The 26,139-nt window shown below is 46.4% G+C and overlaps 2 protein-coding genes across 2 annotated transcripts in view; both read right to left on the reverse strand.

The window, feature by feature from the left end:
- Positions 1–8,624, reverse strand: part of LZTR1 (leucine zipper like post translational regulator 1) — a 36,855-nt gene extending 28,231 nt beyond the window's left edge. Inside the window, exons 1-9 of the mRNA XM_058039849.1 lie at positions 8,442–8,624; positions 8,307–8,369; positions 7,748–7,804; positions 7,074–7,153; positions 6,616–6,724; positions 4,901–4,984; positions 3,409–3,466; positions 2,694–2,833; positions 1,055–1,256 (exon numbers count right to left, since the gene is read on the reverse strand). Of these exons, the coding sequence (XP_057895832.1) occupies positions 1,055–1,256; positions 2,694–2,833; positions 3,409–3,466; positions 4,901–4,984; positions 6,616–6,724; positions 7,074–7,153; positions 7,748–7,804; positions 8,307–8,369; positions 8,442–8,617 (969 nt within the window). The 5' untranslated portion in view covers positions 8,618–8,624. The remainder of the gene's footprint in view (positions 1–1,054; positions 1,257–2,693; positions 2,834–3,408; positions 3,467–4,900; positions 4,985–6,615; positions 6,725–7,073; positions 7,154–7,747; positions 7,805–8,306; positions 8,370–8,441) is intronic.
- A 2,320-nt stretch (positions 8,625–10,944) lies between these two features.
- IPO9 (importin 9) overlaps positions 10,945–26,139 on the reverse strand; it is a 41,197-nt gene continuing 26,002 nt past the window's right edge. Inside the window, exons 14-24 of the mRNA XM_058039657.1 lie at positions 25,390–25,549; positions 24,208–24,434; positions 23,864–24,012; positions 22,884–23,012; positions 20,155–20,430; positions 18,400–18,566; positions 16,272–16,405; positions 14,672–14,791; positions 13,690–13,791; positions 12,843–12,919; positions 10,945–12,048 (exon numbers count right to left, since the gene is read on the reverse strand). Of these exons, the coding sequence (XP_057895640.1) occupies positions 11,938–12,048; positions 12,843–12,919; positions 13,690–13,791; positions 14,672–14,791; positions 16,272–16,405; positions 18,400–18,566; positions 20,155–20,430; positions 22,884–23,012; positions 23,864–24,012; positions 24,208–24,434; positions 25,390–25,549 (1,652 nt within the window). The 3' untranslated portion in view covers positions 10,945–11,937. The remainder of the gene's footprint in view (positions 12,049–12,842; positions 12,920–13,689; positions 13,792–14,671; positions 14,792–16,271; positions 16,406–18,399; positions 18,567–20,154; positions 20,431–22,883; positions 23,013–23,863; positions 24,013–24,207; positions 24,435–25,389; positions 25,550–26,139) is intronic.

Below are 26,139 nucleotides of genomic sequence, written 5' to 3' on the forward strand. Positions count from 1 at the left end.
ACTCAGTGTCTGAGGTGTAACCTCAGGCTGTGCAGTTGTGTACACAACACACACACACACACACACACAGACACACACAGACACACACAGCATCTCCTCCTGCAGAGCAGCTCATACCCTACACCCACTGTGACCTCAGCTGCAGTCCCTTAACATGGCTTAAGGTAAAATCTAGTCACATTAATAAACACAATGAATGCTGCTGTTCCAAAGCCAGGCATTACACACACTGGCATGGGCTTCAGGGAACAACTGCTTGTGCATTCTGGGATGAAATGATCCTCACTTACATGACCTGAAATATGCACTGAAACCAGGTGAGCCCTTGGCACTTCTGCCTGGAATACAAGGTGATCCCAGACAGGATCTGTGAGTGTGCTTTGAGAAAAAACCAGACATTTTATCACACAACCACTGCCTTGCATGAGTAGCAAGTAGCAAAAGAAACAGATTGGTATGTTCATCTTTCTTTCTTTTAAATATTGTCTCATTTGGAGTGTTTCCTTGGCACTTGGTGGTCTACAGCCTTTTGATGTCCATGTAAAAACACACATTCAGACATTTTTAAATTTGTATCTCTTATTAATGAAAGTATGTTAAAACAGCCCTTTCTGAGCCTCCATATTACTATTTGCCAGCCACACCTCTATGTATAATCAGAATTTATAAGATTTTATGCCCATGGGCACTACAGTGTCCTTCAAATCAAACCTTGTTGTGAATTCTGCTTCAAGAGGATCACACAGCCAACCAAAGAACCACTGGTACACACTGAATTAATTGTCCAGCTTTTGACTGAACAAATGATTGAAATGCATATCAAAGTGTTTCATGGTATTTCTTTAAAAAATGTGTTAAGAGAAGTTTTAGATGTGTCAACACTGACTAATTTTTAAGGACTGCTACCCACAATATTTGAGCTGATTAACCATCAGTGGGAAGGAGTTGTTACTATTCAGCTAAAACCCAATGCTCTCGTCAAAAAGCATCCACGGCAAAGATGAGTCAAAAAAAGAAGGAGCGCAAAGGAAAAACCACAAGCTGAAGGTTTTACCTCACTGTCTGGGCTGGGCTGGATGACCTCCCATGTCTGGGAGTCCACATCATAGCAGTGCAGCTCGTTGGGCAGGGTGTTGTCAGCAGCACCGCCGAACACGTAGAGGTGCCGGTCGAAGGCCACCATGGTGTGCCCGTAGCGGCGCTGGGGCGGGGGCGGCGAGCCCCGCAGCAGGTGCTCCGTGGGGATGCGCGTCCAGCTGCCACAGCAAACAGCAAACACGGGGTTTTTTACAATGCTTCAAATTTTCTAACTCTGTGCTTTGTTGTTGGGGAAGATGAAACAGGAAAGCCTTATAAATATGATTGCCTATAAGTGAGATTGAAATGAAAGCAAGCTCTGAGATACCTCAGTTACTGAACTACTGGAAAACCATGGTGTGGCCAGCTGAAGGTAATTCCCTTTTGATGGAACAACACCCTCTGCCTACAGACAGAGGGTGTTGTTGTCTTGTCCAAGGGGCAGAGCAGACCCTGCCAGCTTGGCAGAAGGGTCCAAAGAAGAGTTTTTAGAGTTTAAAATGTAACACAGTATGGTAATGTCATGATTCTTACAGGCTGTATGGAAATGCTTACAGCCCAGTACAAGATTTGTATCTTGTCCTATGTCCAGTCGGCTGTCTGTCTCTGCCCAGACACGCGTAGGATGGCTCTGGGGCAGCCCCCACTTCAAAGGATGAGTTTGGACTCTTCAGATTTTCAGTCTTCAGATTGTTTATTGTTTCTTATCTACAGAATTTTCTTTCTGCCCAACAGAGGTCTGACCAGCAAAGCAGCCAAGGGCACTCTGCCCTCCTACTGGGCATTAGTCTCTTTTTATACTAAAAACTATGTACATCATATTTACCTTTATTTCCCAATGCCTTTCACCCATATTAGCAAGTGCACCTTCACCATGGACCAATCCCAAGGCGCCAACATCACCACAGAAAATGGATGACAAGAAGAAGAAAGAAGAAGGACAAGACACGCCCCGATCCCTCCATCTTGTCTCCATAACCTCCCTGTACCAAAACCTTAAAATCTATATTTCACCCTGTAAATACATCATTCTTGCACCATTAATTCCCAAGTGACTCTCATGTCCTCAAAAAGGTGGCACATCCCTAGAGGGATCCAAGTCAAGCCACCAGGCGCTCCTGGCAACATTCCAGGATTTCTGAGCCTGCCAAGGGTTCTCTCGGTAACTCTGGACATCCAGAGTGATGTGCTGAGTTCCCACAGTATGAGATTGGTTAGTGAGAATTAGAATATTCAGCACAGAAGAAGATTTATTGTATTGTAATGGGAACCTCACTCTCTTACCATTCTATGCTCTTATGCTTTTACTCCTTACCCTTTTACTCCTTACCCTCTCATCCTCTCTGCCCCTCTCTTCTCTCAGTCCTGCTCCAGCTGTGGCTGGCAGCTCCCAGCAGGGCCCTGCACCCAGGCCCTTTGCAATAACCCACAAGTTCCTGACCTGGCTTCAGAAATCTCTCATCTCTGTCCGTCCCCACTGTGCCACCCCCGTCACTCCTACACTTCATCACCAGGACACAGAGTGTTCTCCCTCACTGCCCTCAAGTATTACATTGCACAAACTCAGGCAGTCAAGGATTATGTGGATTTTGCACGACTTAACTGTCTACACTTACATCTTTTCCTTGAATTCAAACTGGAAGAGATTATTGGTAATCTTTGCTCCACTCTGGCCAGAGAAAACAAACATCTTGTCTTTGCAAACCGCCACGGGAAAATTACAGCAGGAAGGAGGAATTTCACCGCTTTGTTCAATCTGAAAGGTAATTAAGTTCAGAATGAGAAATGTATTGTTCCAGTGCACAACTCCACATGCTGAGGATGCTGCAGGCCATGCTCACACAGGTGCAGCCAGGGTGAGCACATGGCATGGGCCCTGTAAATCTGGTAATCAACAGGTAATCATCTCCTGCTGTGCTTACATGTCTGATTTTCCCTGGATAAAAAGATTGGGAGGCCGTGTTTTGAAAGCTCCCAGTACTGCAAGGATCAGGACTTTGGTCAGCTGGCCAGCAAAGCTCCCAGTCTGTGTCAGTGCTCTGAGTGGGAATGCAGTGGTCAGAGTGGGAACACAGTCCCAGCACAGTAAATCCCCCATGGGAAGTCTAAGTCCAGTTCACAGATTTCACAAGCAAAAAAATCACCCTTTCATACACATTTGGTTTTCCAAATACCCAAACCAAATCAAATTTGAACTGCTTCTTTTCACTGTGGATCAAAAACACATTCTGGAGAAAGAGCAGTGCAGTCTAGCATGGGAAATTTTAAATAATTATGCATTAAAACAAAAAAAGAGAATTTTATGTGTTAGTTGAAATTAAAGCTTCTTACCTCTTCCCAGCAGGTCAGCTCTCTGTCCTGCAGGCCTATTGTCCACATGTCATTTAATCTGTGCCATAACACGAAAATGCTTGATTTGAAACAATTCATTTTTTGCAACAGTGTTGAAAGGGCAGAAATCCTATTTCATCAACATTCCTCCTGCACAGGAAGAGACTCCTACTTCCACTGATAGAAAAACAATTCTTAAAATCCCTTTGTTCTATACCTAAATCTCACAGCCCCACCCCAGCTTGCTTTAGCATCTTTCTAGTTACAAGTACCCTGCAGTTAACAGCTACAGTCTGGAGCTTAAGGATTTGAGCTATCTAATCTTCAGGATTTTTACAAAATACCCTTTTTTACCCTGCTCATCCCTGTTAACTACTGAGACTGACCACAACAATAATTTACATGGCTGAATCCTTCCTTAAATACAGAAGAGGACAAAGCAGGTAACCTGATACATCTCTGTGCTGTTCCCAGAATGAATTACAATAATTACAGATGTTTCCTTTGTTCAAATCTGCCTGGAGGCTCAAATTCCATAAAAAGACAATTTTTTAAAGTGATTTGACATATTTAACATAAATCAGACAGCTCCTCTCACCTACTCCTTCCTTACAGCTACTCAAGGCCTGGGGGGACTCCCTAAGCTGGCACTGAAAAATCCCACAGTCATGCATCCTATACCAATTCCTCCTCCAGAGATAACAAAGACATCCCATCTGAATTCCTGGTTATCAGCAGTTCTCCTGGAGACTTTGTGGAGCTGGACACAAAGCTTCAGCTGTTTCTGAAGATTCTTCTCAAAAGAGGAGGCAATTCAGCTCCTCATTTGTGAAAATCTCTGTGTTCTCTCATGATGCAAATATTGTATATCAACATAAATTACTACTCAAGTTCATCATAACAGAAAAAAATGGCATGTCCAGAATTGACTGTTTCCTAACAGACCAACAGCAAATGCAAGGAGCCACTGTGAGACCAAGCACCAGGCTCCCTCTCAAATCTCAGCACCACTCCTTTACAGTCTTTCCCCACACAAAATCCATTCTCCCTTCAACCCAAATATTACATATTTCCAGAGATTTCTGAGAAAAAACTGACACATTGCTCTTAGTTGTGTCAGATGATTTCATAGCAAATCCAGGCTCTGCTCTCTAAGTATTCAGCAACATCAGCTGGCCTGTGCTGGGGATCTTTCAAGAAATGTGCATTTGCCAAATTCCAAAGATCATTTTGCAGCCTTACAACCAAGCATGCTGTCAAATTACACATCCACAGCCACTCTGAGTAACCAGATCTTGAGGCTTTAAGCACACACCCATGTGAACATGAACCAGTGAACTGCAAAAGGCAATGCTCAACAACAGACTGGGTTTGCAAAGCTCCAGCTGAGTGTTTAAATCTCTTGGAACGTGGAAATGTCTCTACAAAGGTGGAAACTGAGGGGCTGGGATTTCCCAAAAGCAGTCAAGGAGAGGGTGACAGTGCCCCATACCGTGCATTGCCATCATATCCAGCAAAGATCCACAGCTTGTCACTGTACACTGTTGCACCATGAGCTGACCTGGCCACTGGCAACCTGCAAGGAAGAAAATGCACACAACAATCTGCAGAAGGATCTAAGAGCTAAAATGCACATGTAAAAAGAAGAAGAAAGTCCCCTACACAAAATTGTTTCTGCCATGTGCCCTCCAAACACTGAGTGAGCCTCTGAAGGCATGTATTAGTTTTCACTCTGCTGTCTTTAATGGAGACAAACTGCCTTAATGCAGACAGGAAAAAAAAAAAAAAAAGAAAAAAATCCCAACTAATTCCTTGTCAGGACCCAAATACTCTCAGAGTATTTTGCATAAAGTAGTTAATAATGGGAAAATTCATAGCACCACTGGTAGAGCGAGGTGGCAATCAATTCTGGCTCTGAACATCCCACACGTGTTCCCACAACTAAGCAGGAGAAACACAGAAATGACACCAGGACAGAGCTCAGGATGCTCATTTGGAATCACTCAGGCTTGTTCCCAAGATGTAGTGCCCACAATGAAAGATCAAACTTATGATTCCTCTTCCACAGTCTTTGTTGTTTTAACTAAATCAGCCAGGTTGAACAAACCTGTGATGCCACAAGGCATCTGTTGGCTTGTCTGAGGTCACTGTGTACCATGAACACTAACTCTGGGGAACAACAAGCAAAATGTGAGTTTGTAAACTAAGTAAGAATTGCTCTCCAAAATGTCCCAAGTTACCAGAATTAACCAGAGAGAGAAATGACTAATACAGTCTCTGTTCAGAAACATAACGTGCTCATCAGAGGTGAGCAACAGTAACACAAGAATGGAGGGGACATTCCTCATCCCTCTCCACAAATCAAAATAACAAATGTTCAAATGTTCCCTTCCCTCTACCAACTGAAACCAGCATTCCAGAAGCTTTAGTAGCATATGAGACTGCAGGTAAAGACACCACACAGCCCTTACTGGAGAGTGGTAAACACAGAAAAGTTTGGGGCAGAAAGAGACCTTAAAGCCCATCCAGTGCCATCCCCTGCCATGGCAGGGACACCTTCCACTTGCCCAGGTTACTCCAAGCCCCATCTAACCTGGCCTTGGGCACTGCCAGGGATGGGGCAGCCACAGCTGCTCTGGGCACCCTGCACCAGGGCCTCACCAACCACACAGCCAAGACTTCCCTCCCAATATCCCATCTAACCCTGCTCTGCCAGTATGAGGCCATTCCCTCTTATCCTCTTCAGGCCTTTGTAAAAAACACTAAGAATTGGATCACAATCACTGTCAGAGATGGCATTCTGAAATGTGCACAGAGCCAACTTTAGGAATATGTTAGTGATTTTGATTTTCCTTGAACACTGAATCTCAGGAGCCCTTTTCTTCATAAGGGATCCACAATTTACAAGCTAACCTTGAAACTGAAACAATTCAGAAAAAGCCCCCAGCTCCCTATGCTCCCATTCCTTCTGTCATGGACCTGAAACATGAAGAGGGGATTTTGGACAAATTTCTATTATAGTGCATTCTGGAAAGAGGCCTTTCAAAAAAACTCCTGTAGAACCAAAAAAGTTAACTGAGAAAGCAGAGCAGCAGTCATGCTGCAGCCCTAACATCAGCACTGTACCTAGGTCTGACTGTGCCACGTGAAATGATGCCAAGCTACCCTCACTCCCCCCAGGCATGAGACAATGATACCAGATCTTACCTTCCCTCAGTCTTCCACTCTGTCCACTGCCCGGTTGCAAACTTATACTCAAAGAGGTCATTTTTATTCTTCAGGTTAGAATTGGAATAGATATCTCCAGTATAACCACCTGGACAACAAGAATTCCATTAGACTCCCAGGTTATGGAGCACACACGCTCCCAGGCACTGCATTAGGAGAAATTTTAGATTGCATAAAATGTTTGGCTAATGGACTACTACAGAAGGAGACTTCTCTTTCACTCCTTCTCCTAAAAAATCATGATGGTAATGAGCTTCAAGTTGTCTTTAAACAAAACAGTGCCATCTTTCCAAACTAAAGTTGAAATCACAGCCACGAAAAATACTGCATTTGCTACTGAATGAGATCTTTGACACCTCCTAAAGATCTCTCAGTCTTTTTCCAAACCAGTACAGCAGCACATCCCCCACCTGCAGTACAACCTGCTGCTGCCTTACCAAAAACGAACATGCTGCTCCCGTAGACCACGGCCGAGTGGTGGTACCGTGGCGCCGGCGGCGTCCCCGTCGTGAAAGCCCTGCACGGGTTACAACAGCACCAGTCAAACACTCTGGTTGTACCCTGGGCACCCAGAGCTACTGTGCAGACTCAGAAAAGAAACAGCTGTTAGAAGTTATTCTTTTGCTCGAGTGTTTCCCTGGTTTTGGATAGTTGATTGCACTAAGATTTTATGGAACAGCAATATAGTGTAGATGGTTACAAACATGCTGCTGCTGAAATCTATTTGGCAGAGCTGGAAAGTGAGACACAGGTGAGATAAGACAGAGCGCCTACTGCGGAGCAAAGGAGCCAAGAAAGGTGTGAGGAGCCCTGGCACCTTCCCTGGCCCGAGGGGTGCAGCACACTCAGTCCCTCTGCACTCCCACAGGCTGCAGGAACAGAGGTGACCCTGGTCCTCTCCATCCCTCGGGCAGGATCCATAAGCCCGATAGCCCAGCAGACAGCAGGCTGGCAGGGAGCAGCTGTGACAGCGCTGAGCGGAGGTGACACTTCCTCTCGGGTACTCAGGTGGTGCCACAAACTTCTACACCCAGCCCGAGGTGCTGACAGAAGCTGCAGCATGTCCCGGCCCTGCCAGCGACCAGGGATGGTGAGGGGCTGCACTGCCCACCTGCACCACGAGCAGTCCTTCACGTCGAAACGCAGGAGATCGTTCAGCATCGTCTTCCTGCGGGGAGGGACGGGAGAAGCGGCTGAGCCAGGCCGGGGGTCGGACAGGGGCGGCCACGGACCCTCAGCCCTGCTCCCCTCACACCCTCAAACCCATGTCCCCTTACATCCATCTCCCCTCTCACCTACCTCCCCTCACACCCTCTTCCCCTCACACCCATCTCCCCTCACACCCACCTCCCCTCAAACCCATCTCCCCTCTCACCTACCTCCCCTCACACCCTCTTCCCCTCACACCCATCTCCCCTCACACCCACCTCCCCTCAAACCCATCTCCCCTCACGCCCCCTTCCCCTCACACCCATCTCCCTTTGCATCCCGTACCCCTCACACCCATCTCCCCTCATACCCACCCCCCCCTCTCACCCCGTTCCCCTCACACCCATCTCCCCTCATACCCACCTCCCCTCACACCCATCTCCCCTCACACCCATCTCCCCTCATACCCACCTCCCCTCACACCCATCTCTCTCAGCCCCGGCGTTCCCGGCTCCCCTTACCCGTTGTCCCCGCCGAACACGTAGATCGCATCCCGATAAGCCACCACAGTGTGTTTGCTGCGCCTGCGGGCGGCACGGACAGGTCAGCGGCGCCGGGAGCCCCCCTCCAACCATCCCGTCCGCTCCCTAGCTCACCGGGCCCCCACGAACTCGTCGCAGGGTGGGAGGCGGCGCCAGCGGTGCACGGTCTCGAAGGGCCCGAAGTTGAGGGTGAGGTACTCGACGCTGTCCGAGCAGCTGTGGTCGAAGTCCACGCTCGGGGCCACCTTCGAGCGCCCCGCGCCACCCGCCGGGGCCGCGGCCGCCGCCATGGCCCACGCCTGCCCTCTTGGACTACAGCTACCAGCGTGCCCCGCCAAGCGCGCCCGCTTTCCGGCGCGCCTGCTGTCTAGCCGTCAGACCACAACTCCCGGCGTGCATCGCGCCCGGGTGCCGGCCTTATAGCCGCTAATCCCTGGACTACAGCCCCCAGCATGCACCGCTAGAGGGGCGGGGGCCCGAACGCCGCTGTGGAGCCCGAGGTGCCGCGTTCGAGGCTGGGCGGGGACCGAGCTCCTCGGGCCGAGCCGGTACCGGCGCTGCCCGGGTAAAGACGGGGAAGCCAGGCGGGATGCTACATTACTAGGGTTTATTTGTTCATTCAAAAACAGAACAATACTGATGAATATGCATAAAGTCTCATTCCAGGGTCTGAGCTGAGCTGGTCAAACGCGGTCCGTGGGGCCGGAGCTTCGGGAGCGAACGTGGCCAGTTAGTTCATCCCCACAGAGTCCTGAGGGGGATACGCGTGCCAGGCACCACGGCAGCGATGGATGTGCCCTCGGCTGTGCAGTCCCCCACAGCCCATCCTTTGCTTTTCCTTAGTTTATGTTTCCTAACATGGTGCCAGTCACCTCTGTGACCATTAGTTTAGTTTCTTCACAACAGCAGAGAACACAAGTGGTGCTGCACCTCAAAACCAGAGCTCAGATGCTGCTTTAGAGTCCAGCAGTTTCCATGCTGAGCAATCACTGTGTGACTGGTCAGAGGTTTTTGGCACAATTCCTGCAGCAAACACAATGCTTGTATAAAGACACACCACAGAGCGAGCCTTCAGAATTTTATTAGGAAAGATGACAGTGGTTAAGCAGAAAAGCAACGAAGTCACGAGCACCAGCAGGACTTTGCTGAGGTCCCTCAAACCATCTCCCTTGTGCACTCTTAGATCCTCTCCAGCCTCTTCCTAGGGATTCCTTCAATCAGTATTTCTTGCCCAGACCCCCTGCACACGGTGAGGGTGCTGGCAATGCTGCTGCACAACCACACCACCCCTGTGCCAGTCCTGCCCCTTGGGCTGGTCCCAGGCTCCAGCTGCCATGCAGCAGCACCATGCCCAGCCAGCTCAGGCTGCATCCGAGCTGAGGATGAATCAGGGAGAGTGCAGAGCACCAGTTCAAGCCAAGAGGAACAACCTTCCTGCTTCCCAAGCAATCTGTAAGGGACACATAGCCTTTTTTCTGTCCATCTGTGCTGTGGGAAACTCAGGTAAGAAAATCTCTACACATAAGAGACAATGCCACTTATCACCCTATCCTTCCCTTCTCACACTCCTTGAAAAAGCACTGATAACTGCAAATCAAAGCTGGTTTTACCCAAACCACAGATGAGCTCCAGCAGGAACATGGCACTGACCCATCCATCTTTTGGCACGTACAATGACACAGACACCTTTAGATGTTTCAGTTCAGTGCCAGTACTAATGTCAGCCTCATTTTTCATGGATTATTTGCATGTGCAAATGTTCATGCATATTTTCATGGATTAAATGCACCCTCTGACCTGGCTGAAGCCTCCGTGAGGCACAGGATTCCAGCTCCCACTGGAGCACACACAGACCCAAGCAGCACCTCCTCTGTGAGCCCAGCTAAGCAGCCTTCAGTTCAGTGTGCTGACTGCTCCTGACACCCTGAACACACCTCGGTGCTTGCAGATGTTTGGCATTCACTTTTGTCCGAGTATGGATGCCTGGGTTTGTGCCTTGTTCTTCTTGGTGGGTTTTCAAAGCTGCACTGTTAGGTTTAACCCTTTCAGTGGAAGCCGAGAGACAAAGGCCTCAGAACAAAACTCCTACTGGACTGTATGACAGGAGGGCCAGGGCACCCTTTTTGTTACACGTTCTTATAGACCAGAGAATCCCCAGGGAAGAAAGACACTGAGACTCAATGGCATGGGAAGAGTTTGTACCTTATTAGACATATAAAAATCAGGCTTCAAACTCTGCTCCTCATAGTTAGTTAGGCACTCAAAAAATTAAGAATGGCTCAGAGGAGTCTGCAGGGGATGGGGTTTCCTCCCTGGCTCTGCCCACTCTCAGGCACAACCTGAGACCAGTGAGAGACAGAAGGAGTCCAGGTTATGGGGGTTTTGATACAGTGTCAAAGCAAATGATTCCACAAAGGAACAGCAAGTGCCTTTCTTAAAAGGAAACTGTAATGGCTCAGCCCATTTTAAGCAGCAGATACAGACAGCACAGGACTCCCTTTCTGTCCAGGTGGCTCCCATGAAACACCCAAACATCCTCAGGCAGCACATACAGAATGTGTCCTAAGGAGAAATATGTCTTTATAAAAAGTGACTTCAGGAAACAAGAACAAGTTCCTTTTAAATCTGTTTTATAAGAAGGATACCAATGTACATTTTAATAGTTTTATTTCATTTTCCCCAAAAGGGAACCAAAGGCAGAGAGGTGTTGTGAGATACATCACACTGTTCTCATGGGGAAATCAATTTGCAAATGTTATTTTACCACTCTATAAAAATACACACAGGAGTGTGAAAAAAGCAAAGTAGTTCAGAGTGGCTGTCATGGAGCAAATCTGTTAAATACAATCAGTTCTTTTTTTTTCCCCTAAAAACTGTGGCTCCTTGTGTTCCAGAAAACCAGTCTTTCATAGCCACATGCCACAGGAACAGAAATGTAAGTGATGGCTTCCTCTGAGCATGTGCACACACAAGTGTTAGTGAAGAACTGCTCCCATGGGAGATGTGAGCAGCAGAGCCCCATCCACACCAGGAAAGAAGAAACGCACTCAGGTTCATTGTCTCAGCTTCCCTCCAAACTCCTGTGAACTGGCTCCATCCCATCCAGGCAGCTCTGAAAAGAGTCTGTGGTTCTATAAAAGAAGTCACGTTGTAGGATCAAGATATTTACCCTGTGTTTCGTGAGGAGGAACAACAGCCAAGAGGAACAACCTTCCCACTTCTCAGGCAATCCGTAAGTGACCCGGGTCCTTTCTCTGTCCAGCTGTGCTGTGGGAAACTAAAAGTGCCTCTTCACAGGTAGAGACACATTTTTAAAAATATTAAGGACACATTATTTTTTATCTTTAAGAACTTCCTGGAAAGTTACTGTGGAAAATGAAAGTGCTCCTGTGGTGAGACCCATGTGCAATGTCCTTGCTGCTTTCTCAGGATTCCTCTCCTTAGCATCCTTAGATGTGCGTTAAGATGAGGCTCAAAACAAGGAGGACACTGTCGACCTGGAACAAGGCAGGCAGACACTGGAAAATGTTTTATGTCCTATCATAAAACGTGGTATTAGCCAAAAATAACCTGTTGTTCAGATCTGGCAGGTGTGGCCTCTGGAGTGGCTCTATATCCCGATGGCCTGCAGCACTCGCTTCTCGTTGTCGTTGAGGTGGTCAGAGAACATGGCATAGCAGGGCTGCTGTGCAAACTGGCACAGGAAATCGGTGAGATAGGCCTGGGAGGGACAGAAACAGCCTGTCAGCACCACCCTCCTGGGAAATCCTGCTGCTTCCACCTGGCAGGACACACAGCCCAACATGCACCAAGTAACACCCCAGGATTGGAGGGAACAGAAAGGAGCGTGCAGGAGGAGGATTGGAATCAGAGGGAAAGGTTGGAGCAGAGAAAAAGGGTGGCAGCAGATTGAAGGGCCCATTAACAGCTGCAGGTGTTGGGAAAAGCAGGAGCAAAGGGTAACACAGGGGCTGACTGGGTGGGAGCATCTCCAAGTGGAGTATAAAATTCTGTCACATTCACACTCCAACCTACTCCTGACTTTTGCCTGTAGCTGTGAAGATCACAGGTACAAAAGTCTCATCTCCCTCTGTTCAAAGAGTTTTGTTCATTCACATTTCCACATGAATGGAAATAATATAATATAATATAATATAATATAATATAATATAATATAATATAATATAATATAATATAATATAACATAACATAACATAACATAACATAACATAACATAACATAACATAACATAACATAACATAACATAACATAACATAACATAACATAACATAACATAACATAACATAACATAACATAACTACTATTGATGAAAAATAGCTCCAGAAGTTCTTAGGACACCTGGCCCTTTCCAAAGTAATGTCAATTAACAGAGTGCCTTCTGTTAGTAACTGCTGTTTCCAGTGCTAACATATTTGTTAAAGTACAACATTTAAAAAATTAAAGTTTATAGAGAATGATTGGATTCTGATAAAATCCCTCATTCTAGAGCATCACCTGGAGATCTATTTGGTAAAGAGGGTCCTTTAATGCATCTGGATCATCCTCTTCATCATCTTCATAGTAATCTTCATCTGTCAGAGGCAAATCAGCAAGTTTTAACATCAAAAAGAACAGACTATCTCAGGAAATTTTCTATTAAGCTACTGAAACCCAAGGATCCAAAAGTAAATAGTTTCAGCATTGCTGGGAAAAAGAAAATTTATCCAGAATATTCTCCTTTAGGTGATGTGATAAAAACCACTGAAGCCCAGAACCAGGGTCAGCAGAGGCTTGAGGAACACACAGGTGAGCCAAGCACACATGAGAGGTTTGGGAATTCCAGGCACCAGGATCTTCTGCCTTAGTCCCACGTGAGGGTGACACTTTGCCAGTTCTGAGCTAATGTGAGCAGCATCCCTCACTGTTTCCCTGTAGAGTTCTCCCTTCTGAGGCCACAAGAACCTGAGGGATGATGCACCCACTCATCTCTTTATGCAGCACTTGCTCCTCAAGGCCTCTCCACAAACCAACTCACCCACCCTAGGACAGCACCATGCTGAGGTCACACCTACACCCTGAGCAACAATTCTCTCTTTAGAAGAAATACCTGCAGGAACCTCTCAGGTGTGCAGCCTGTGCAGGATGTGAACTCCCAGGTGATGTTATTTATAATGCTGCAATCTAATCCCCATGTTGCTCAAAGCCATGGCTTCTCCAGAAAGTCCTAATTCACAATCCAGAGCAGAATTCCTTCCCAATGCCTGCAGAATTTGTTCTGCTGCTGGCAAGGGAATAAAACCTTGACTAGGATGTCACCTACTTGATTATTGCTTTGAAGAAGGACTTTCAAGCTGTTACTCACCATACTTGTTTGTGGAAAGAATATCTGACAAGAACTGTCCTGTTAAGCCTTCATCTTCATCCTCATCTTCCTCTTGATCCTCCCACATATCATTTGAATCATCTGTTTAGAAAAAAGAGTTCTAGAAATGATCCAGATTCAAGAGGTCCAAGAGGTCTGTGATCACTCTATAGGGGACTGGAGTTTGTAGGCAAACACAACTCTGCCTGTGTGGGTGGATGAAGAGAACACCTACAATCCTCCTTATCCTTTTGGAATGATTCCAGAGCTGGAGCCAAGCAAAAGGCAACAGCAAGAACAGATATTTGAAGTAGGAAGAAAGGCAAACCAGATACACCATGAAAGGGTAATTTTATTTGCACATGGTCAGATCCCATCTTCCAAACTAGCCCAAAAGAATTTTTAGGTCTAAGGATACACAACACTGACTTATCTTATTCTCCCATTTTATTTATTTTTACCTGGAAGAGATTGGTAGCACTTAAATACAGCACAGGGAAGGAAGAGATATTGTCCTAATGATGAACTGCACAACCAAACAAGAGATCTGGAGAGGGACTTTGACATAAGGAATGGCTTCCCACTGCCAGAGAGCAGGGTTAGATGGGATATTGGTAAGGAATTTTTGGCTGTGAGGGTGGGCAGGCCCTGGCACAGGGTGCCCAGAGCAGCTGTGGCTGCCTCTGGATCCCTGGGAGTGTCCAAAGCCAGGCTGGACAGGGATTGGAGCAACCTGGGACAGTGGAAGGGGTCCATGACCATAGCAGGGAGTAGAACAGGATGAGCTTTAAGGTCCTTTCCAACCCAAACCATCCTGGGATTCTGTGATTCTATGAGCTTATCCTCTGGACCACTATTCAAACCTTTGTGACATTAAATCATGTACCTGTAACTACAAAGTCCCTATACCAGAAATTCTTCTCAAGAGAAGATCAAGTGGCTTTAAGCCATGCAAAGAGTAAAAGCAAACCCAGTATTTTACCTTGGCTCCAATCTGCAGTTGACTGTCTAGATGCATTTGCTTCCATGGCGTTAGAGAGTTCATTTATTATTAATTTTAAGATTTTTACTAACAAAGGAATGTTTGTCCAGCGCTCAGGATCTGTAAGAGAAAAAAATACACATATTCATATTGCTTTTAATTAAAAGTTATAAAACAGGCTCTTATTTGTTGAGGTGGGGTTTTTTTATTAGGGAGGTTGGGAGAGAAAACCAACTGACAAAAAAACCCCAAAGCTTCTTTCCATACACCCTCAGAGCTACATTCCCAAAGATCTCAATGCAGTATCAACCTTGCATATTCTGAGTGAGGAGGAGGCAGGGGGAGAATCTTCACAGCTGAATGAAAGTGTGACTCTACTCCTGCAGGTGCTTAATAGAGTCAGCTGGAGCCAACCTTCTTTCTTTCCTGAAGTCCCTTTGCACATCCACCAATGCTTTCATGTAAATGAGCAGTGCATGCTCCCAGGCATGGCTCTGCCCTTCTGAGGCACTGTAAGCTCCAACTTTTCCTTACTAGTGTTCCTGCAGGGCTTAACTATTCCACAGGGCAGCCAGACAGTGTATTTGCCCTTAACTACAAAAGTAAAGATCCTATCAAATAAAAAATCTGGGAGCACTAGTTTTAGCTCTCACTAATGCTAGTATTAATCCTTGTTTAACTCAAATGCTGGCAGTTTTGCTGTCTGACCTTCACTGGTTTGGTTTTTTTAAGCCAAGAATAATCAGGTAGCAAGTGATTTGTGACCACCACCCACCTCTTAAAATCCCTAGTGCTTGCCCCATTCATCTCCTTAGCTGTCACCTTAGTCCTTCCCTGCATCCCTGCAGATCCCAGGCCTGTGGCAGCTCAAGGAGCACTGAGTGCCTGGAGAGGCTCCCAGTTTGGGTCTGTACAGCCTCCACAACCCATCCACCACTGGGCACAAGGAGCTCTAGCACAGCAAGTGGCACAGCCAAGGTCTGACTGATGGCTGAGCAGCCCCTGAGTGTCCTCCTCCCCTGGAAATACTCAGGAAATACTGCCCAGGGCTCTGCACTAATTTAAAAGATTAATCTCAACAGCAACCTCCAGTCAAAGACCTTGGGTTTAACCTATTAAAAATAAGAAAAGTATTAAGCGGAGACTGGTCAAGTTTCCTTAAAAGAAATCTCTAACTTGTTGAATCACTGCTTTTTGTGAAGATGTCTCATTGAAAAAAACACCCCTTTGTTTTAAATCTCTGCATGCACTAAAGACACTTTTCTCTCAGAGAAGCTACCAGGCATCCAGAAATATCAATTCTGTCTCATGATGCAAAACAGCAGTGAAGAACTCCCCATCCCATAATTGCCTCATCCAGTTATATTAAATCAGACATCAGGAGCCCTCCAAACCAGTCTCTGGCAGAATTAAGGTAAATAGATACAGGTAAACAGACATCTTAAGCACATGATGTATGAATGCACTAAAAACCAACACATGCCTTCTGCAGGAACTATCTCCCACAGCTCTGTGTGATCTGCCAGACCTATTTAAGGCCTTTCATAGCATCTACTTACAGAAAAAACATTCTGTTAAACACAGCAAAATGATCACTCACTTTTGGCCGACTTGGATCGTGTCCGAATTCCCTCATCCATATTAAATATTTCTTCTCCCTTCACCCTGATGTCCTGGAGTCTCTTGTCATCTGTGTTGATGCCATACTGCAGGAGTTTGCACAGTGCTACAGAGCTGGGAGCAGAGAACAGGAAAATTAGAGATCAGAATTTCCCTGAACTGTCTGGCTTTCACAGCCCCTCTCTAACAGGGAACACACCCAGAGCAGAAACCCTGATGCTCTCTCTTCTCCATCTTTGCCAAGAACAAGCATGACAGAATTTCCCCATGTCTCCTGTTTTATGTCAGCATCTGAAACTGGACTCAGCTCCTGACCTGCACAAGGAGCAAGCTGGGCACTGCTCAAGCTTTGGATTTAGCACCATCAGCAGTACAGACATCCATCCACACACACATTAAAGGTTTCTCCAGGTCAGAAGGGCCACCAGGTTCAAGTGCCCCTGCAGCACCATGTGCACACGAGGATGGAATTAAGAGAACAGGAGTGGCAGCAAAGCAGTAATTTGGCTGATCTGTAGCAATGATCTGCCCCCTTTCCCCAGTCTCAATGCTGATTTTCACTCCTGGTCCTTCATGGCTCTGCCACACTCAGACCTTCCAGCTTGCTCCTCCCCTTTACATGTTCTTTCCATCTCTGATCTCACATTTCCACTCCACACTTCCAACCTTTTCCAGCTCCACACTGTTTTCAAGCACACTGCTGAGGACGATGCTGACTACAGGTCAAGGCTGACAATCTCTGCTTGCCACCCCCAAATCTCTCTCTCCTGGCTCCACGAATCTCAAACTGAAGTTTTGGAGTTCTGTGGAACTCTTTTTGTGCTTTCACTTCTCACCCTCTCTCTCTGTCCCACACTATGGCTCTGACTTCTGCTGGTTTGGACCCAGGTCTTACCTGCTGCCCCAAGCTGCCCAAAGTTTTCCCATCATTTCATCAAAACCCCACAGCCACTTCTTCAACCTGCACCCAGTGGCTGGGACTGTGCACACAGGAGATGTCCTTCTACCAACTGCTTCTACTTCTGTGCACACAGGAGGTGTCAGCTGCCTTCAGGGTCCTTCTACTAACCCTGAACAAGAGGCTCCTCAGGGCAGGCCCTGCTGCTCCTCAGGACACAGAAACTCCAAGCATTTACTAATGTGGTAAATGTCACCACAACCAACCAAATCCAAGTGTTTAATACAGTGTGGAGCCCTGTTACATCACCTGTACACAAACATTTCTCATTTTGGACAACACAACTCTAAGCAATCACCTTTAACCTTGTTCTCCTGGTCATACTTGGCTTTTCCCTGTGCCATAAGCCTCAAGAGATCCTGCAGGCAGGCCTGCACTGTCAAAATGGGGATAAACCACCAGGCTTAGGGATGAAACCAACAAAATGTGAGCAAAAAGAGCACTGGAAACCCAAATCTGCTCCTTGTCCTTCGGGATTATTACTAACTTCCATTTTGAACCTGCATTTTCCCATTATTTATTTCACAGGCTATTTGACAATCCATAACAATGACATAACAACACACACTAATAAGTGATTTAACAGCTGATGAGACCCCTAAGAGTCGTCTGTGAGGCTTCATGATTCCAGAAAAATCTAATACAGCAGCTGTGACAAAATTTAAATGAACACAGAGCATCCCATGCTTTGCAATACAGCACTCAGCCTCCAGCAGAACACAAACAAGCTCCCACAGCAAAAGGGAGAGAACACTGTTGCAATTGGTTTCTTGATCAACTTTTAACTAGATCAATAAATCCAGAAGAAATCACCAGATTCTCTTAGGAAATACTTCACAACACTCCAGAACTCTACAAAGGCAATGCCACGTGTGGAAGCTCTTCTCATCTCATTCACAGAAATTCAATCCCAAAAGCAGCCCCGTGTTTGCAGGACCTATCCCCTTCCCCCTCCTGTCTCTGTTCCATCACAGGAGCAGCAGCAGCACTGCTGGGGAAGCTCAGAGCTTGCTCCAGTTACCCCAGCTCTGCTGAGCACCACTGGCAGTGCAGGGAGTTCTGCCCAATGCTGGCACACCCTGCTCCCAGCTGAGCCAGCACTCACAGGCAGAGGGATGAGGGCACTACCAGGAATCTCTGTGGCTCCCACCTGACTTTGCCTTCATACTGCCCATAGAAGAGGTGCTGCCTGCTCATCCACTCAGCCATCACAAACTCCAGGGCAGGCTTGCCAGTGGGGCCAGGCAGGCTGCACAGGAATTCCAGGAGGGGCTCCAGTTGTGAGTGAACCAAGTGGGCAAACACCATGATCAGGGACTGCAGGAGGAGAAAGGCAATGTTAGCTGTACATAATTTAATAGCTGCAAATGTTTTATCAAATATTTAAGGAGCTGGAGTGAAGCTGTGCTTGCTGAAGGAAGCTGAAGCTCCCTGCAGGAGTGAAGGCTGTGCTTATCAACCCCAGGAGGAAGGGAAAGTACACCCAGCTGCAAAGCACTGTGCTACAAATGCAGGAAATAAACACCAGCACATCATCACTCAGCGGCACCTTCCCAATGCTGAATACATTCTGAACATGATTTTAGGGAAAGAACTACAACTTCTGAAAAGGTTTCATTACAACATGAAGTTTCAGACTCCTAAAGATCAGAACTCATTTCCTGTGTATGTCTAAATGTCACTTTCCCATCTTGAAGGCATCTCTGTAGCCCTCCTCAGGAAAAAGCTGCCCATCTCCAGAGGACCATCTTCCAGGCTAACACAGGGAAGAGATCCAGCATTGCAAAATGCCTGGCTACAAGGGCTGCATGGGACTGCTTCAGATTTAAACTTCTGTATCTTTTAAATCCAAAACCAAGCAAAGTGAGAGCCATTCCAAACAATTATCATCAGTATACCCCGGGGTAAAAAATCTTAAAGCAGATGAGATCTGCTGACATTGAAATGGCCATTGTGGCACCACATGCCAGCTTGAAAAATGCACTTTCAAAAATCAGAGAAATAAGATAAAATGGTTGGAGCAGAGTGAAGATCAGCTGAGTGCTGCACTGGGGGCAGAGATGGGATTTTGCTCAGCAGTGCCAGCAAAATGTCCTCCCCCAGCTGCTACCAAGGAACCAGGGCAGTCAGCATGAGCTGCTCTACATTGAGGGCACAGGCAAAAAAAGACAGGAGAGAGAATGAAGACCACTGGGAAAAAAATCGCTCCAGAAAACTGTGTCACTACAAGTAGGTCAAGGCTAGAAGAGATGGTGATGCTCTTTAGTGGGCTCACTCAGGCCAACTATGTCTCCCATCCACCAAAAGCTCATCTTGTCTCAAGTCCCAGGCATTTATCCTTGGAACACAGAACAAATCCACTGAAAAACACATGCTGCCTTTGCCATGATGTTCCTACTGAGGCAACTCCTATCTCTCCAAAAAAGGCTTCCAAGTACAAGGGCATGAGGGACTACTGAGGGTGCATTACAGCTTATCCAGGAGAATCTTGCTTACCCTGTAACCTGACAAAAAAAATTTTGGACCTGAGGAACAGCATGGAGCTGTGTCCCAGGAGGGTCAGGCTGGGTATCAGGAAAAGTTTCTTCTCCCAAAGGGTGGTCAGCACTGAACAGACTCCCCAGGGAATGATCATGCCCACAAGGCTGCCAGAGCTCAAGGAATGTTAGGACAGAGTGAGATTGTTGGGGTGTCCTGTGCAGGGCCAGGAGCTGGACTTAATGATTCTTTTGGGTCCCTTCTAACTCAGGAGATTCCACGATTCTCTGATCAGAGTAGGCATAACAGGATACACAGACCCACCAATTGTATGAGCCATAAATAACAGGCACTAAATGAAAGGAAATGGTGACACTTTCTTCTCCTGGTGCTTCTCCTCACTCTCCGGGGTGCCAAACCTGCTCACCTGCATCACACTGAGCGTCTCTGCTTGCTGCATTTTACTCAGGATGGCTCTCAGGATCTGGTCCAGATTCTCTCCCAGCTCACTCCCGGCTTTTGAAATTAAAGTGGAGACCAGTCTGCCCACAAAGGCAGCGGTGAACTCCGAGGTGCGTGGGTCCAGCAGCTGGCTCACCACCTGCATGACGTACCAGAGCCCGTTGTGGCCCTGCTCGTCGTGCCACTGCGCGATCTGCTCCAGCGCCACCGACACGTACGCGCGCAGGCACTCGCCGCCGTTCTAGGGACACAACGGGCAAGGGGTTGGGGAAATGAAACAGGAAAGCCTTGTAAATATGAGCGTCTGGCAAAAGATTTTGAGAATATGGAAACTATGAGCAAGATTGAAATGAAAGCAAGCTTTGAGATCCCTCAGTTACTGAACAACTGGAAAACAATGGTGTGGCCAGCTGAAGGTGATCCCCTTTGGATGGAACAACACCCTCTGCTTGCAGACAGGCCCAAGGGTCAGAGCAGAGCCTACAGCTTGGCAGAAGGGTCCAAAGAGGAGTTTTTAGGGTTTAAAATGTAACACAGTGTGGTGATGTAATGATTCTTACAGGGTGTATGTAAATGCTATAGGATTTGTATTTTGTACTAGATTTGTTAGTGAGAATGAGAATATTCAACACAGAAGAAGATTCATGGTATTGTAATGGGAATTTCACTCTCCTTACTCTTTTACTCCCTTACTCTCTTACCCTCTCATCCTCTCATAACACAGTATGGTAATGTAATGAGTCTTATAGGCTGTATGTAAATGCTATAGGATTTGTATCTTGTACTAGATTGGTTAGTGAGAATCAGAATATTCAATACAGAAGAAGATTTATGGAATTCTAACAGGAACCTCACTCTCACCCTTTTACTCCCTTACCCTCTCATGCTCTCTCCCCCTCTCTTCTCTCAGTCCTGCTCCAGCTGTGGCTGGCATCTCCAGGTATGTCCCTGCACCCAGGCCCTTTGCAATAACCCACAAGTTCCCAGCCCTGACTGCAGAGATTTCTCATCTCCATCCATCCCCACCATGCTACCCCCTGGCACTCCTACATAAGGGAGTGGGCATGTGGCATTCACACACTCTTTGAATATAACTCTCTCTCTCCCAGGATTTTTCCTGGAGAAGTACAGAGAGAAGAAGAGAAACCAATTCTTATGTCTACTTGCTGCTCCTGTTGTTTTTGCACATGGAATGTGTTAGGAAGATTGTTTACCTGAAGGGATTTGTCAATTGGATTCTGCTGAGGGTTGTTTTGTTTCCTTGGCCAATTGGGTCAAAGCTGTGTCCTGCCTGTCTCAGACAGTCATGGGTTTTTCTTTAGTATTCTTTAGTGTCTTTTGTATAGTATCGTTTTAGTATCTCTTTAGTATAATTATAATATAGTATTAATATAATATAGTATTGTTTTAATAAAGCAATTGTTCAGCCCTCTGAATCATGGAGTCATTCCCAGATGTTGGGGTCACCCTGCATTCAATATGGGCAGGCAGGGGAGACATGCCCTTCACCATCCCAGAACCTCCCTGAACTACAATGAAAACAAGGGGAAAACTGCTGGCACCTGGTAAGATTTACAGGTAAGTTCTACAGACTCCAGCTCACTCACACATACACTACTCCTCACTGCCCAATCAGCAGCAATCAAGATAACTAATAAATATTAACAATAAATACAACAACAACCTCAAGTAGCTGCAGTTGCGTGCCAATCTCGCTACCTAAAGAAATTCAAAGAGTTTTTAACAAGTGAGAGGTGAAGACAGAGAAGTGTGACATGAACAAAACACAACTGCAGCTAAGCTGCAGTCCTTTTGAATTCTTCTTAGCACAAAGATCCAGCAAAGCAACCAATGTGCAGGTCTACAATTTCTCCCTGCTGGTCTCTCATCTATTCTCACTGGTTTGTTGTTTAGGCAAAGACCACATTGCCATGGTCTGTATTCACATGGCAAAGAGCAGCTGCCACTATGGAACTCCTTACATAAGGAATGAAACCACCCTTGTTACTCATTTGCCAGTTAGGAGCTGGAATGAAAAGGCTCCCTGCACTTCTAGCCTCTAATGCCTTTTCCTTCTTGCCAGATCCTCCAAAGACACCAGGCCATAGCCAATCCTGCCTGCAAGCACAGCTCAGCTGATGCTGGAGATGACTCCCTACTTTCCCTCCATCCCACACCTGGCTCAATCAAAAAGAAGTTTGCCTTCCCCTTCTCCCATAAATGAGTACAGCAGAAAGCTGCTAGATTAGGAGGGCTAGGAGGGTTTTTGCTGTCCTGTGCCTGTGAATATTCCTGAAGATAGCCCCTGCCATTACCAGGTGTGATAAATGTTATTGGGGACAGAAAATAATTACAGGATTGTTCGGTTTTGGGAGGTTTTTTTTGTGTTGTTGGGCTTTGGTTGGTAGGTTTTTTTAACATGCTCCAGTGCACTAAAACAGAAAAACCATCCAGGCTGCTGCCTTTCTCCTGTAGTTCTCCACATTCAGGAATGATCAGGAGAAGTCACTGCAGGCCCTGAACAACAGGACTTTCATGGTAAACTGGAAGTGGCAGAGGCTCTGAGGGGCTGCTGATACAGCAACTGGCAAGCACAGCCTGGGCTTCCTCAAAGGCTGTGTCACCTCCCTTGGGCTGGTACAGCCCTGCAATCCTCCCCAAGTGTCACCAGCCTCCCCCTCCCCACAGCAGTACCTGCATTGTAGCGTTGTCATCTGTGTTCAGGCTGCACTGTGCCACTGCAGGGAATGCCTGGCAGATGAGGAGCTGGGACAGAGGGGGCTTTGTATTCCTCACAACTGTGGTCAGTATATCAATAGAGGTCTGAAAGGAAAGCACAAACTGTCACAGCAGCAGCCACAGAACTTGAGGTCAGCACTACCCACCCCTGCTGCAAACATCAAAGGTGTGAACTGCAGGGATGTGGCCACTGCTGCAACCACACCCTGAACTCACAGCCTAGAATCATTTTTAAATGCAAGGACCCTGGAGTCACACACCCAAGCATCACTGCTGTGAGCTGCAGAAGTTCCCAGGACAGTTCCCAAATTAAGAGCAGTGTCACCACTCAAACAGGGCAAACAGATGCATGCTAATCAGAACAGCCAGAGAACTGCTCCAGCTGACTTGTTCCATTTTGATGATATTGATTGAAATTTATCTTAATTACCCATAAGCAATTGTTACAGTCACGCCAATTAAGAGATTATATGCATATTGATGCAGATGTTTATGGATTTAATTCCACACAACCAATCTACACAGTCAGTGCTCCATCTTTTATTAAGGCACCTGTATAATTTATCTCAAATTCATACATATGTGATGCATAAATCAGAAAAAGCCTTAGGAAGAAATGCAAGGAACAGTTGTGTACTCTGCTGGGAGAAGAGGCTGTTCCTGCTGAAAGATGGCAATGTCACAGCAAAATGACTGGGGATGACTGATACTGTGGAGACTGGAAGAAGGCCAGAGGAGCAGTTTAAAGCAAACTTTTGGAAGCATCTTCCTGCACCTGCAGTTTGCCTCCTCCACAGAGAAACCTCCCCCAGTGACTGAAGCCATTGCTCCAGAGCGTGCCCACAGCAGCCTTTCTGCCCTTTGCAGAGCAGCCAGCCCAGTGTTACAGAACAGCAACAGCTCCAGCCCAGGCCATGCCCCAGTGAAGCACTTACTGCACACAGCCCTGCTGGGATCTTGTCAGCTGGGGCCTGCATGATGCTGACAAGGGTTGGGATCAGCCTCATCTGCATTGGACCCTGGCAGGCTTCTATTTGAGCTAGCTCCTTAAAAATATCCTGGGCAAGAGAAGCAACAACAGGATCTGGAGAGAGAAAGCATCATTTACTAAAACACACACACATCTCAATCTTTGCCACCACTATTTTGGCTGGGCAAGGCAGCAAGTTTCCCCTCTACCACAGGAATCAGTGTTCATTCAATGACCACTGATTATGTTTTCAGCAGCAGGATTCAACAGCAAAACCAAGTGTGCTTAGGGATGTAGGTGGATGCATACCATTACTGTACTTGAGGAATATTGCAATGGTGAAGGGGCAGATCTTGTTCTCCATGCTGGCTGTAAATGCTGCATCCACTGTGCACACAATGCACAGTGTCTCCATCACCAGGTTCAGCACCTCGGAGCTGAACTGAGTTGCCAAGTGGATCAGGCCATCCAGAATGCTGGGGAGGAAAGGCTGCAACACGTGGGTGCTCTCAGAGATCTTCAGCTGGTCACAGTAGCTAGATGAGAAATTTGTGATACAAAAATACATTCCTAATTTATTGAAGTAACTTAAATATATTCCATTCTGTATAATACATAAGGGGTTGTTCCATTCTCTCAATTGTTATTCCTTAAGTTCACTCCTCTAGGATTTCTCTCCTTCAGTCCTCTACTGCTTGACCTCCCCAGCAGCTCAGCAGGAAGGAGGAGGAAAGCTCTCACCAGAATTCTTCCCTCCACATTGCACACAAAGCAGAGTTGAGCTGAGTGATGTTAGAGGCTTCTACTGCCCCTCAGTGACAGATCTTTTCTAAGAACTGCCCATTGATGGAGAAAAGGAAAAAAGTCCAGGACAGACACTGCTTACAAAGTGTTTTGTTACCATGTTCTACAAGTGAGCTGGTGTGTGATAAAGCAATTTCAGGAATTACTAAGTCATAAATCTCTGACTTCATTTATTCATTAACAATTCAGTGCAAATAAGACAAAGCGCTCTGTTTGGAAGTGGTGAACAGTTAGGTTTTAGCAGATTTTTTAGTGACTGTTTTTTTTTTTGATTTTACACTAATGTTCATCAAGTACAGCAAAGCTTCCTTCTGACAAAAATGGGGTAAGAAAATCAAACCCCAAACACTCCTTATGGCTATGTGATTGGCTCCATAGGCCTGGATGATGTCAGTCACCTTTATGGCCAAACAGGAATACTCTGGGTTACTCCCTGTGCTTTCCAACACTACCTAGTGCTGCTCCTCCCTGTGACCATATCCATCACAACACTTTACTGCAGCCAACCCTGAAACTCAATTCCACATTCCTCATTAGAGTTATTCTATTTTGAACCTTTTTGCTTACACTTTTTAAGCTGACATCTATTTCATTCAAAGCAAAACCTCCCACAGCCCAGACAGAAATGTTATTTTAACAAACCAGTTTATCAATGTGATTTCCACCCCTGTCCCAGGGTTTGCTTACCCCCAGATGGCTCTGACTGCAGAGATCCTGACAGAGGGGGGCTGGGTTTCGTGCAGCCCACTGACAGTGGCCTGCAGGAACTGCTGGATGAGCTCTGGGGACATGGCCACGGTGAAACGGCTGGCGGCCCACAGGGCCCGGCCCAGGAGGAAAGGAGACACTGCAGCAACACAAAATACCTCTGTTGTTTCAGAATGAGCTTTATGAGTTTAAAATCATAAAGCTGCTTCCATCCATTATTTACAGTCTTGTCATCCCAATAGGAAAACACTGAAATGTGACACACAGGACAAGTGTGCAGACATACAAAGAATTTTTGCTCACGGTTTATTTTCTTAGTTTTTTCAAAGAATAATTTTTCATTTATTAAAAAGCCTCCTCCCTTAAACTATTTACACTTGAATTTGTTCATCACTGAACAAAAGCAAAGGAAGAGAACAGAGGCTTTGCCACCAATTCCCATTTATCCAGCTCAATATTCTGTCCCCAGCAGAAGAAAGCAGCATCTTAGGGAGAAGCATTGGAATAAAAGAGCTCATACCCAGGGACCTCTCACAGATTACATTACTAGTCTACAGCCATCACCCTGCAGTTACAGAATGGAATTCTGTGGTTCACCAGCACCACAGAAGCAGTGGATATTCATTATCCACTCACCTGCTTGCACTCACTAAGGTATGATATATCTTTATCACACTTATTCCTGCTGCCTTTTCAGACTATAATCTCCTTACCTATCTAGGCTGGCCT

The sequence above is a fragment of the Melospiza georgiana genome, chromosome 23 (genome assembly GCF_028018845.1).
Source record: "Melospiza georgiana isolate bMelGeo1 chromosome 23, bMelGeo1.pri, whole genome shotgun sequence".
Taxonomy (NCBI): Eukaryota; Metazoa; Chordata; class Aves; order Passeriformes; family Passerellidae; genus Melospiza; species Melospiza georgiana.